The sequence below is a fragment of the Myzus persicae genome, unplaced genomic scaffold, assembly GCF_001856785.1.
Source record: "Myzus persicae strain clone G006 unplaced genomic scaffold, MPER_G0061.0, whole genome shotgun sequence".
NCBI lineage: Eukaryota > Metazoa > Arthropoda > Insecta > Hemiptera > Aphididae > Myzus > Myzus persicae.
The window spans coordinates 979,273-992,346 of NW_019102620.1; the positions used below are offsets into that span (position 1 = coordinate 979,273).

The window sequence follows — 13,074 nt, forward strand, 5'->3', positions numbered from 1 at the left end:
CGAGGTACTTATAATACATTTTTTTAACGTATTAGATATTTAGATAGTATATACAGAGCTGGACAAGTTAACTATTTTTTTTTAAATAAATTCATTTGAGGTAGGTACATCCTATTCCGGTGTTACCATTGATTTTATAATATAATACATTATATATTATATTAATTTATAGTATATTATAAAATCAATGGTAGCTACTACCTATCTAAAAAATAAAAATAAAAATGTTGTCCAGAAGTATAAAATATACCTATACGCTATACCTAATAATCATAACAAACTATTATATGATCTTAATCGTGGTTCATGGTAGGTATAGTGCTTAGTAAGTAGGTAATGAACATTGAACAATGATATGTAATATTACCTATTTGTAGCACGATACTCACGATTATAGATACATAATATATATACATATATAGAGACTATTATCAAATACTACGTAGTAGTATGATGATATACCACAAAATAAATAAGTATAATACTACCACGACAGATATCTATAGACTATACCAATACCATGGCTAAATATATTTAATAATATATAATATAATATTATATTTATAATAATTACCCATAAACTATACTATGAAGTATGAATACATCTGTAAGTTGTGACTACCTAGGTACTATACACAATTTTATTTGTCGCTAACACCGGCACACGGCACAGGGCACTGATAACTGATACATCGTATGATAACAGGAAGCACGTCGCACGTGAGTGATAATTGTTTACCATCGCAGTAGCCAGTATAGGTTCCAGTATTCCAGATTCTAGGTACGCTTCGATGTGGCGTGCAAATGAACGAACTTTTCAAAGTCACATCCCCCCCCCCAAAATTCACTTATAAACTTTAAAATTTCGATGACCCGATCGGTTCAATGGGAGAGACTTTGCAAGAACGACAAACGAACGAATTAGAAGCATTGAAAGTAAGTTTTTTAAGCTCGTTATGTTGCCATCTCCATTTAAAGACAATAAACATTAATGTTTAAAATGATTTTCACTGTGTTTAGTCGATTTTCAATGATCAGTTAACGGACAACAACGAGTGTATAGCCGGTGATGTTTGGAAACCACTGGATATTACTATAACAGTATTGCCCGAAGGATTCACAAACTTGCAACAAAATAACATTCTAGTTGAACTGCATGTCAAGGCATTAGACAATTATCCTAATGAGTAAGTTAGAGTGACATCTTATGGAAAATATTGTCTTCTTCTTCCATAGTAGATTAATATATGCGCACTCAACTGAATAAAATAAAATAATACAAATATTTTGCCCAATATTTCATTTTTAATTAAATATAAAAATATTTATACATATTGGCATATTGCTCACTGTTAATACTTAAACCAGTGACTTGTGTACTCAGCTTGTATGAGTCAATTGCTGTGCTTTACAAGTCGTACACAAAATATTTTATCATGAACTATACCATAGAAGCTCATTCTTGGTTGATGGTTTTCCATCTGTTGTTAGTAAGCACAAAGCACCAATCACAATTTTAAGAAATTAAAAATAATTGTATTATTTGTAGGCTCGGCGAACATTTGTGATTATGATACCGATTGCATGAGTCGTGTAGGACCAGCTTAAATCAAGTGTAAATATGTTTACTTTTTAAAATCTGTATTTATGAACTATATAAATGTAAGCAGTTATTGCATCCATATTTCCTTTTTTTTATCAGAAAGTTGTATCCCTGCATTTCTTAGCATTAAACAAAGCGGGGGGCCAGCAAGTAAGAAGCACGTACTAAATAACTCTTTCAGGTTAATGCCTCAAAACACATTTTGAAAAAAAAAACATAAAAACCACCATTTGTACAGAATTATATTTTGTTCTTTGTATGTTTAAATATATTTTCTGGGGACGCCTTTCAACAATAGATTTAATCTTTGCTACTGTGAGACCCTTATAAACAAATTATTTAAAATATATTTTATTAATAATATGTTGATTTTTATTGCAGAATACCATTGATAAGTCTTAAAAATGCTAAGGGTATACCAGCAAACTATCTTATGCATTTAGAAAAACAACTAAATGAATTAGCTTCTAAAATAATTGGCGAAGTAATGATATTTGAACTCGTTCAACAAGTTCAGGTAACTGACGTGAAATAATTCATAAAATATTAGTATTTATGTTTAATTATTTAAATCAACTTATATATTTAAAAAAAATTTTTTTTTTATTTAGAATTTTCTTTCTCTATACAATAAACCTCAGTATGCTTCATTCTACGAAGAAATGATGTCAAGGAAGCAACAAAAAGAGTTTGAAGAAAGAGAAACTAAAAAACAAGAAGTTGAATTGACTGTAATTATATTTTTTATTTATGAATATCAACTGTTAGATTGGTAATGAAGCCATTACAAATTTAAAAAAAATTTTATTTAGAAACAATTGATTCACAATGAAATGTCTAAAAAGAGAGAAGCTCTTAAAGAAGAACTAAGAATGCATAAAAATAAAACAAGACATAACACTATTGAAACTATAATAGACGAAGATGAAGAAGATGAATTAAATTTGAAGTAAGTGAAATAGGTACTAACACTTAAATATGTAAAAGTACCATAGACCTTATACTCATAGGCGGAGTATGAATGTAGTTCCAGCGGTCAGACTTTAGTTGTCGCTTGGATGTTACCGAATTACACGGTGCATGCACACTAGATGATGCAATAAACTGTATATTAATGTATATAATATACGACACATATATGTCACATAAATTGTCATGACCGCCCTACCCCCCTTTCGCCATGCATGTTCCACGTATTAGTATAAAGTCTATGGTAAGTACCTAATAAATATAATTTAATATTGATAAAAATTACAAATACTATTGCAAATCTCGCATTCATATAATTTTAAAATAAATGATCACATTTAAATTATTTTAACCTATTTAAGGTTACAATTATATTTATAATTCATTTACATATTGTCAAAAACTAATTTATAACTTTAGTAATTTATTTATAATACATAAATACATTTTAAACATCAATATTATAGTTTCAAATATGTCATTTTATTTAATTTAAGTAAAGTTTTTTAAAAAAGTTTTGCAAAGTAACAAGTAACAAGCATTCTGCATATTGAATATGTATAAAAATCCAAACCATAATTTTTTTTTCAGAGAACTTTCGTATTCATTAAATACTAATTCACCATTGAAAATAAATATTCAGCACAAAGTAATGTATCTTTTTAGTAATATATTTATTTTATTTTATTTTATTTTTGTTAATTTACCTCAATGAGTTAAAAATAAACTATGTTCTTACGATAATTAATTATAAAATATATAATAATAGTTAATTCATAAAAATATTATTTTATTTGTTTTTAGGATCAAATAGATGAAAGCAATTGGAACGATAACCATATTTTTGAGTATAATTTTACCTCCTCCCAATCCAGACTCGATAAGGAATTTGTTATTTTGGATTGGCTGGGGAAAGGAGCATTTGGAGATGTCCTTAAGGTTTGGTGATGTTGCTGATTTTCATTCACTCAATTAATCTTAGTTAGACACTCTCATATATAATTTATAGTTATTATACATTTGATTATTTTAACAGATTAAACTCATTTAACCTTCAGTATGTCCTCGAATTCAGAGTACCTTTTCGGGTTTGGGGTAAAAATTTCTCTTGATTAAACATAATTTAATTTTCTAACTAAGTCATATTAAATTAAAATTTTTCTGTATATATATAAAAAATATATAAAATGTAGTTTATGTAGTTTACTGTAATGTAGTTTACTTTAACCGTATAACAATTATAATTTTTTTTTTTTATAAAAGCTGCTAGTATAAACTATGATAGTTTGAAAATTACATAAACAATTATAATTTATCATATCATTTTACAATCTTATTTAATAATGAAACATACACTTAAGCTAAATAATATCCCATCACTCTTATCACCTCCCAAAATAATATTAAAATGTGGTTTAACATTGGTGAGCACATCATGTACCTTAATCGACCTACTAAAAGTCAACCTAAGTTTAGTGTCTTAGAACAGAAGTTAGATAAAAAATGAGTTAATATTATTATGATAAACAATCCAAAACTTTTTGGTTAAATATATGTATTTACTTGTGCAAAGTTAATTAATTGATTTAATATATAAATAGGTAAAAAATAAACTAGATGACTGCCTATATGCTATTAAATGTATTGAACTTAATGAGAAGAATAAAAACCTCAATAGAAAAATCACTAGAGAAGTAAAACTTTTATCACGTCTGAATCATGAAAACGTTGTCAGATATTTCAATTCTTGGATAGAAGCCGCTAAAGTCAGTCAAGAAGGTACACCTCAAAAAAATGTTAGTAAATATCATACCTACATCATTGATAATATTATTAATATATTTTACGTTTAAATTATTAACTGATTAGAAATTGTATTTATTTTTTCATGAGAAAAACTAAATACATATTACATTTTTAACAGTGAAAGGTTTACTTTGAAACAAAATTTTACAGCTGTCGAGTGATTTAAATAGGGGTTTATGATTAATATTTGGAATAAATAGCAAATTGCTGATAATTTTCATGATTTTGCTAAATATTTCAAAAAAGACAAAATAAAATGGAAATCAATTATAATTTTTAAATTATTTGTATAATTTTTAATTTTTATTAATCATTTTAAAATCATAAAATTATATTTTTATTTTTATTATTTAATAACTTTTTTTCATTTAGGAATTTGGCATCTTTCCAATAAATAATATTATTATTGTGTATAAAACATTTTGCTAAAATAAAATTTTGTTTCTTTTAGAAAAAAAATAAAACTAATGAAATATGGCCTTTGAAAGACATCAGCTGTGGTTGGAGACTTTCAAATTTAGCAGAAGAAATTAATAGTGAGAGTAGTTCAGATGAAGATGATGATTGGATAGCATTTATGTAAATAACAATTAAATTAACCATAATACATCATATAACCTAACCATTAAGCCATTTTAACATAGTTTTATTTTTCTTAAGAGGATGCCATAGCCACATGATTTGTCTCAGTCTTATGGACACATAACACAGCACAATGTACATTCTAAAAAATTAATTAAGCTCCGTTATGTTTAGTCTTAGAGCGAATTGAAAAATTTATAATCAAATTTAGTAGTAAGAATATTATCTAGTCAATGACATAGATTTTTTTTCATACTTCTATTTTAAAGCGAGTTATGAGCATTTTAATTTGTACAAACAATTAACTATTGTAAAATTGAAATGTAAAAAAAAAGTCTTAGTCATGGTTTAGATAATATTCTTACTACTAAATTTGATTATTTGTCAATTCACTCTAAGATTAAACATAATGGAGTAAAATTAATTATTCAAACTGTACAATATGCTATGTTAGGTGTTTGTAAATAAAAAAAAGCATACTTACATGGCTTCATCTTAAGATATTATAAAATAGTAATTATTAATTATTCGTAATTATATTATTGTTATTTAGTCATCAGTCTGATTCAGGAAAAGTGAATTTAAATTCTTCTGAAAGTACAACTTATGACAGCTCAAGTCAAGGGATTAATAATGAAAATGAAGATACAATCGATAAAGTTGATCAGTTTATGTATATTCAAATGGAGTTCTGTGAAAAAAGCACACTTCGGTATTAAATATAAATAATTACAGTCATATATTTGAAATACAAATTTTAATTAAACAATTTGATGATAATTGTACTATTGTTTAACTTTTTTATGTTCTGTTTTGTTTAGTAATGCAGTTGACAATGGTCTATACAAAGAACCTAAAAGAGTATGGCGACTATTAAGGGAAATTGTTGAGGGACTTTCATATATTCATCAACAGGGAATAATTCATAGAGATTTAAAACCTGTTAATATATTCATTGATTCCGAAGACCATGTTAAAATCGGAGATTTCGGTTTAGCTACTACTATTATTCAAAGGTATCATTAATATTTACCATGAATCCAACAATAATACTGTAATACAATTTAAATATTTGTATTTAAATGGGTTTTAAAGACACATCCCTGAAATGGATTCAACAAATATTCAAGATATTTTTGTCGATACATCACAAACTGGCAATATTGGTACAGCATTGTATGTTGCGCCTGAGCTTAATATTTTAGGCCCTAAAGCTGTATACAATGAAGTAAGTTTTAATAATATACATTTATAGATGCCTCAATATATTCATAGATGAAGATCTTCATATTTATTTTGACATATATTTTTCATTTAAACTTGATAAATTAGCTCTATGTTCAACTGTTTTAAAATTATACCTTAAGATTTTATTTCCAATAATTTATATGTGATAATCATCTCATAAATATTCATTAATAATTTACTCATGAAAATAACCTTGTACCCGAGATGCATAACAATCCAAATCTATTTTTCAAACTTTTTATGTTTACAAAAAACAACAATTTCTTCAATTTGAATATTTCATAAAAAAATTTTTTAGTCTTAAGCTGCCATCATAATATTTTAATTTGTTAAACTATTGGTAGACGGTGTTACTTAATTAGTTTATATTTTATACAACTTAAAAATCACCAAGTTGAGACTTTTGATGCTATTAAAAATATTTTAGGACGTATATCATAATTTGCTATTAACATATTATAATGAGTGAACTTAGATTTGATTGTACCCCTACATGATTTGAAAACTGTGGACTTGATCATAATATAATTTGCTTATAACAACCAAAAATATTACTGATATGATTTAGGCCTTAGATCATAATGAGCAAAAAGACTCAGAGTAAAATGTTGAATAGAAAGGTAGCAATACTATTTTCACAAAAAGAGGACTCTGATTGTTATGCCTCTAAAGTACAAAAATATCTAAATTCGTTATATGCTTTTCGCGATTTAATAATATAGTTTTAAGCATACAATTCAATACAAAAATCTAAATTTGTTTTATTTGTTTTTTCAGAAAGTTGATATTTATAGTTTAGGCATCATTTTTTTTGAAATGTGTCACAAACAATTTTCAACAGACATGGAAAGAATAAAAGTGTTGACTGATTTGAGAATGTATGAATGTATTTTACCAACAGAATTTTTAAAATTTGGAGACCCTGCTCAAAAACATATTATTAAGTATAATTAAATAGTTATAATTGATAATTAATATTTCATATTTTAAAGAACATACATACTAATTTGTTCTAATTATAATGGGTAGGTGGTTATTAAATCATGATCCGTGTAAACGGCCTAATTCAACAGACATATTACAAAGCCAATATATACCACCTCCTAAATTGAAGGATACAGAATTACATGAAATGGTCAGAAATACACTTTCCAACTCAAAAAGTAAAAACTATAAGCATCTTATTGCTTCATGTTTTAATCAAGTAAATATACAATTTAATAATTATTTATAGTAATAATTTATTTTAATGAAAACCCAATGAGAGTTAAAAGAATATTGATTATTATTAATATAGCTAAAATTTACAAATTATTTAAGAAGCTTTAAACTGAATGAACATATCTGAATATGGAATTTTTATTTGTAAATATAGCTGGCTATCATTGTATTTTTAGTTTATAGTGAATTTATATTTATAAATGTATAGGTAAAGAGTAACAGATCATCTATTTATTTTGTTGTTATTATTTAGAAACAAAATCCTTTAAATCAATTTTTTTAAATAAAGTCTGATTGTATATAAGTATAAATTCTTTATTTTTAATATTTGATTATGTATTATCTTACAGAAAGTAACTACTGTGGAAGACATAACATTTACTATGACAGCTGGAAAAAATGTACTTCATCATGGTCGATTAGATAAGATTATTGATTTAGTAAAAGAAATATTTCAGCTTCATGGAGGTGTTTGGTTGTGTACTCCATTGTTAATGCCAGCATTGAATTCCATGATCAATGAAAACACTGTTACCATGATGGCTAGGTGGGGTGGGCTAACATGTATACCTCACAACCTTAGAATCCCATTTGCCAGGTTCTTAGCACACAATCCTACAATTTGTAATCTGAAACGATACTCAATTGATAGAGTTTACAGACAAAGAAGGGTTTATGGAGTTCACCCCCGTGAACTCTATGAGGCTGCCTTCGATATTATAAGTACATCACAAGGTTGGTTACCAAAAAATAAATCTATAAACAGTTTAATTGTTTTGTTTATTTGTTCAAGGTGATCTAATAGCTGAAGCAGAATTATTGTCAATTGCAGCAGAAATATTTAGTAAACTAAAAGATTTTAATTTTAATAATTGTATAATTCGTCTGAATCATATGTCATTGGTTCAAGGAATATTGATGTATTCTGGAATAGAAAGGGCTCGTCATTTAGAAATTTGTAGTTATTTTGCAAGATTCAAAGTAAAAAATATTTATACTATTTAACCAATATTTAAAATATGTTATTATGGTTTTATTCATATGATTTACAGCAAAATGATTTGACCCCAGAACAAATTGAAGAGTTAGAACTTTTGGGATTTGCTAATCATCAAATTAATATAGCAATGAATTTTTTTGCTATGGAACATACATTGGCTGATATGATTGAAATATGTCGTAAGATAACAGTGCGCAAATCAAAATGTGGAATTTTCTCACGAGAGGGTCTACATCATTTGGAAACTGTGATTAAACATATTGAATCGTTAAATATCAAAGTAAATAAATAAATAAAATAACTTGTGTACATATAATTAATTCAAGTTTTATTTTAGTTTTCAGTTGTGATTGTACCGGGATTAATGAACATTATGCAATTTTATTCGGGATTAATATTTGAAATAGTCTATTACAACAAAAGTAAGAAGAATGTTGCAGAATATGATGTTTTAGCAGCTGGTGGTTGCTATGATAAACTAATATCTTCATTTAGGTAATTTTTACTTAATATTTTTAAACAAATACTAACTAATACCTACTCATTTGTCTATACCTGAAGGAGAAATTTAGATATGTCCAATGATATAAAGCAAACAGCGATAGGTATTAGTTTTTCATTAGATAAACTGGCTGCGTTGTTTCAAATAGAGTCATCAGGAATTGATGTAATATTATGTTCGTCAAATAGCAGTAAAACAATGACTGAAGAAAAATTAAATCTTGCCAAGGACTTATGGGCAATGGGAATTAAAACACTAGTTTTGGATGTAGTACAGGTATAATGTACAACTAATTTAATATAAATATCAACTATCAACAGATAAGAAGCTTAAATTTTATTTAAATGTAAGAATACCCTAACACATTTATAATACATTTGCTTTCAGTGAGACTTGGTTAGTAAATGAAGTAAATTCTAATGACCTATGCTTTAAAAAATTGTCTGTGTCTAAAAATTTAATAGAAGCTCTTATTCAACCATGTTTGAAAGAAGAGGAGAGATACTAAAATTATTAATGTCAGTGTATCAGACATTGAAAATATATTTATTCTTATAAAATGGAAACTTAAGCAAATCATTATTGGTTGTATTTATTTTCTATTATATGCTTTAGAAGAACCAATTTTATATTTATCTATGATTTTAATCTACTTTCTGTAAATTTTACCCTGCCCGAATATTTTTCTTTGTATACCTTATTAACTGTCATCTAAATGTAATACAATCAAACATTTTAATGGTAAATATTTAGATTACAATATTGAATTTAAATTATGCAAATGTGACTGGAAATTTTTATCCCACTGTTAAAGTAAATAGATATGCCACAACTCCTTCCTCAATCAATATACATTATTAACATTAAAATTATAGTTCCTTGAATTATAAATACAAAATATATGATTCGATCAAAGGTGATTATTAATAAATTCAGCATAGGCTCAATTAATTGGTTTAATGAATTTAGCAATAAAACCTTGAAAGAAACTTTTGAGGGACCCTCTTCTCTCTTGATTTTTGTCTAATAGAACCCATTCTATAAAATTTAAAAACCAAATTTCTCATAAGGTTGTAGTTATTTCAGTAGTCCCTCAAGATGGCCTATTATTACCATTACTTATTCTGCTATTTACTAACAATATCACATAATAATATTAAAAATGTTAACTGTTTGTAGCCGGTTCCCAAGCATTTAAATATATATCAAATTTAATCAATGTTAAAGACTTACAAGCTGATAAAAATAATTATTAGTTAAATTGAAAAAATGAAAATAAAATAAGTTATTGTAAAAGTGTCAAATTTGCAGTTGACTTTCACAAAAATACTTAACAATAAGATTTTTTTTGTTATCATTTTTTTTGTAAATTTTTCAAAAATTAACTATCATATTATATTCAAATAAAACATTCTCATCTTACTTTATTAATCAATTTTACAGACTCTGGAACAAATTCAAGATTATTGCACGGAATTATATGTAACAAATATTGTCATGTTGAAAGAATCAAAATCAGTAATATTAAGACAGTTAATGGAAGATAAGTTAGTAAAATAATCCAAAATCGTTAACATTTTTACTGTAATATAAATTTTAGATTTCAGGATAAGATAATGACTGTTACTGAATTTATAGAATCGATGCGACGTAAAAGAAGACAAAATAGTTTAACAACTATCATACCTCAAACTAATAATGTTGTTAAAAATGAATCTCGTGTGACTAATGAAAACCAATATATAAACATAACGTTTTTAACTGAAGAAAAGCTAGTCACTACTGTCAAACGTCGTTATGAGAGTCAGGTACCTAATATTATTACCTATATCAGGTATCTTATTAATAATATTTTTCTATTTCTACTTAAAAATTATTCATGTCACTTAATTTGTATAGATTTCAAATGCTGTTTCAAAAACTCTACAAAAGTTATCTCCAAAAATACGTGTTGAAATACTAGTACTTAATGTTGATGCGGAACTAATTAAAGCATTAGGGGCATTGATGGACTTAGAAACTATAGAAAGTGACATTTCTATTTTAATTAAAAGGTACAACATTATATTTAATGAAGTTTAAATTTATAATGCTTAATATGAATTTTTTTTTTCAGATTTTCACATCATAAAAAAGATTTGAATAAAGTATTCAATTATTTGGTTAACATAAAACATAAAAGTAATGATACTGTTTTTGTGTTTTATACATTGAGAGGGAACATATTTAAGTTACTGATTTGTTAAACATTTACTAAAACAAATCAAAAACATTTTTAATAATTTTTGTATAAAATAATTATTGTGAATATGTGTTGAAAACAATTTATATTTTTGAAAGTATAAATAACTGGAAACAGTTTTTAAATATTGTATTTCTTATTTTGTTTTATATTATTTTTATTAGTTATTAATCTTGGAGATAGTAGCTGAATTTAGGACTTTTCTTCTCATTGTGTTTTTAATCTTTTACTAGAAGATTCTTTAAATAGAACACTCATTATTTCTAAAAGTTAAGATAACTAGAGAGTGTCTTACCAACAATGTGTGGGTACCTCTGTATGACTGTGCCACTCCACTCCACTCCACTCATCTTCACTTTAAATACTTAGAACATATTACTAATAATTAACTACTGGTTAAAAATTTACATTGTTGTATATTTAAACTTTGAGAATAATATGAAAAATTTAGAATGTAAATTGTTTATTAAAAAATTTTAAATAATTTTAAAATAGTGATGGAAGTGATTGAATGACCTTTCATTATTAGAAAAAAAGAACTAGTCCTTTTCAAAAGATCATAAGTGTTAAATGTTAAAGAAATATCACCCTGTCTACTATGTGAACTATGTGTAAACTCATAGTTTATTGAATTACTCCTTATCTAATAGAATATATATATAATATATTTAAATATTATTCAGCCAAATCAGTACAGGTTTTCAATCATTTTTACAGTGACAAAATAATTTTTTAAATGAACATTATTGTTATACATGTTGGGTTTTTATTTGATAACTAAATTAAGATTCATAGAATTTGCATAAACTATTAAAATGTTATACTATGGGACCTATCAGTATTATATTATACAAAAATATTATTGATTAATATAAATATTAAATTAAAATATGGATGAAGTTAAATTAATTAATATAGAATATTATGTTGATAGCTGTATAAATGGTCAGGGAGCAAGCATATTTTTATAATAAATTTATATATTGAATCATCTCCACAATATTAAGACAAGGAAAAATATAATGTACTCATAAGTACCTATTAAGTGTGATGTGATGAATGTAATATACTAATATTATATACTATTAATAAGCATAGGTATTTACAAAAATTATATAATATTATTATTATTATTAGAGTTTAATTTTTTGTGTGTATATTTGTAGACTAAATAAAACCCCTTAACTGAGATTTTTCAAAGATAAATTATCCATAAATTACTTGTTTTAAAATTTAAAGTGGGAATAGTAAAGTATATTCTGTCTAGTACATTTTAGAACTTGGAAACCGTTTAATAAAAAACAGTAGTCTAAAGAATATATTATATAGGAAAAAAATAGTTTTTGCACCACTGTTTTTTTTCCAAATATTTGGGTTTCCGAGATAAACTGGATGGGTTAAACACACAAACCTTGTACAAACCTACCTACAAAATTCAAAAGAAGTTTGTTTCTCAGAATAAAAATATTTAGCACTATTAAAAACCTAGGTAGATAATTGTAATTATGAATAGTTCACCTATATTTTATCTTCAAAGTTCAAACATTAAAAAAAACTCTTTCGTCCATGTCTGACTTTTTACAAATTAAAATCATATAGTTGGTATTAACTATTGCTTTTGGTAGTAATTTAATCCAATCCAGCTTCATTCAATTTAAATTGTTATGTTCATAAAGTTACCAAATAGCAAGTCTGTAAAAGGCTGATGACTTTTATATACCAGCAACTTGTAGCACATTACCTTCACATGTTTTCTAGATATGGGATAAGTTTATAGCGAAATATTCAATTATTTATAGTATAGGACCTACTTACTTCCAGGTAATATTTTATGACTAAGTCTTAAGTAGCTTTCTTCGAGTTAAACTTTCAATCTGTTAAAGTAACAAGAAAATGTAAAA

At 25.7% G+C, this 13,074-nt stretch overlaps 1 protein-coding gene across 2 annotated transcripts; it reads left to right on the forward strand.

Annotated features, from left to right (window-relative positions):
* Positions 1-698: 698 nt before the first annotated feature.
* On the forward strand, positions 699-11,250 carry LOC111032755 (eIF-2-alpha kinase GCN2). 2 transcript variants are annotated; one of them, XM_022313201.1, is made up of 23 exons: positions 700-936; positions 1,021-1,187; positions 1,985-2,120; positions 2,215-2,334; positions 2,416-2,552; positions 3,164-3,221; positions 3,377-3,511; positions 4,174-4,368; positions 4,830-4,957; positions 5,514-5,672; positions 5,782-5,976; positions 6,056-6,188; positions 6,986-7,152; positions 7,238-7,412; positions 7,780-8,164; positions 8,223-8,410; positions 8,482-8,709; positions 8,767-8,924; positions 8,991-9,207; positions 10,375-10,478; positions 10,532-10,739; positions 10,831-10,985; positions 11,048-11,250. In XM_022313201.1, exons 1-23 carry the CDS (start codon positions 886-888, stop codon positions 11,175-11,177), a joined length of 3,729 nt encoding a protein of 1,242 aa, XP_022168893.1. In that variant the 5' UTR covers positions 700-885; the 3' UTR covers positions 11,178-11,250. The 2 variants fall into 2 exon arrangements, with proteins under 2 accessions (XP_022168894.1, XP_022168893.1); XM_022313202.1 differs by lacking the exons at positions 10,831-10,985; positions 11,048-11,250 and having other exon boundaries at positions 699-936; positions 10,570-10,707.
* The last annotated feature ends 1,824 nt before the right edge of the window (positions 11,251-13,074 follow it).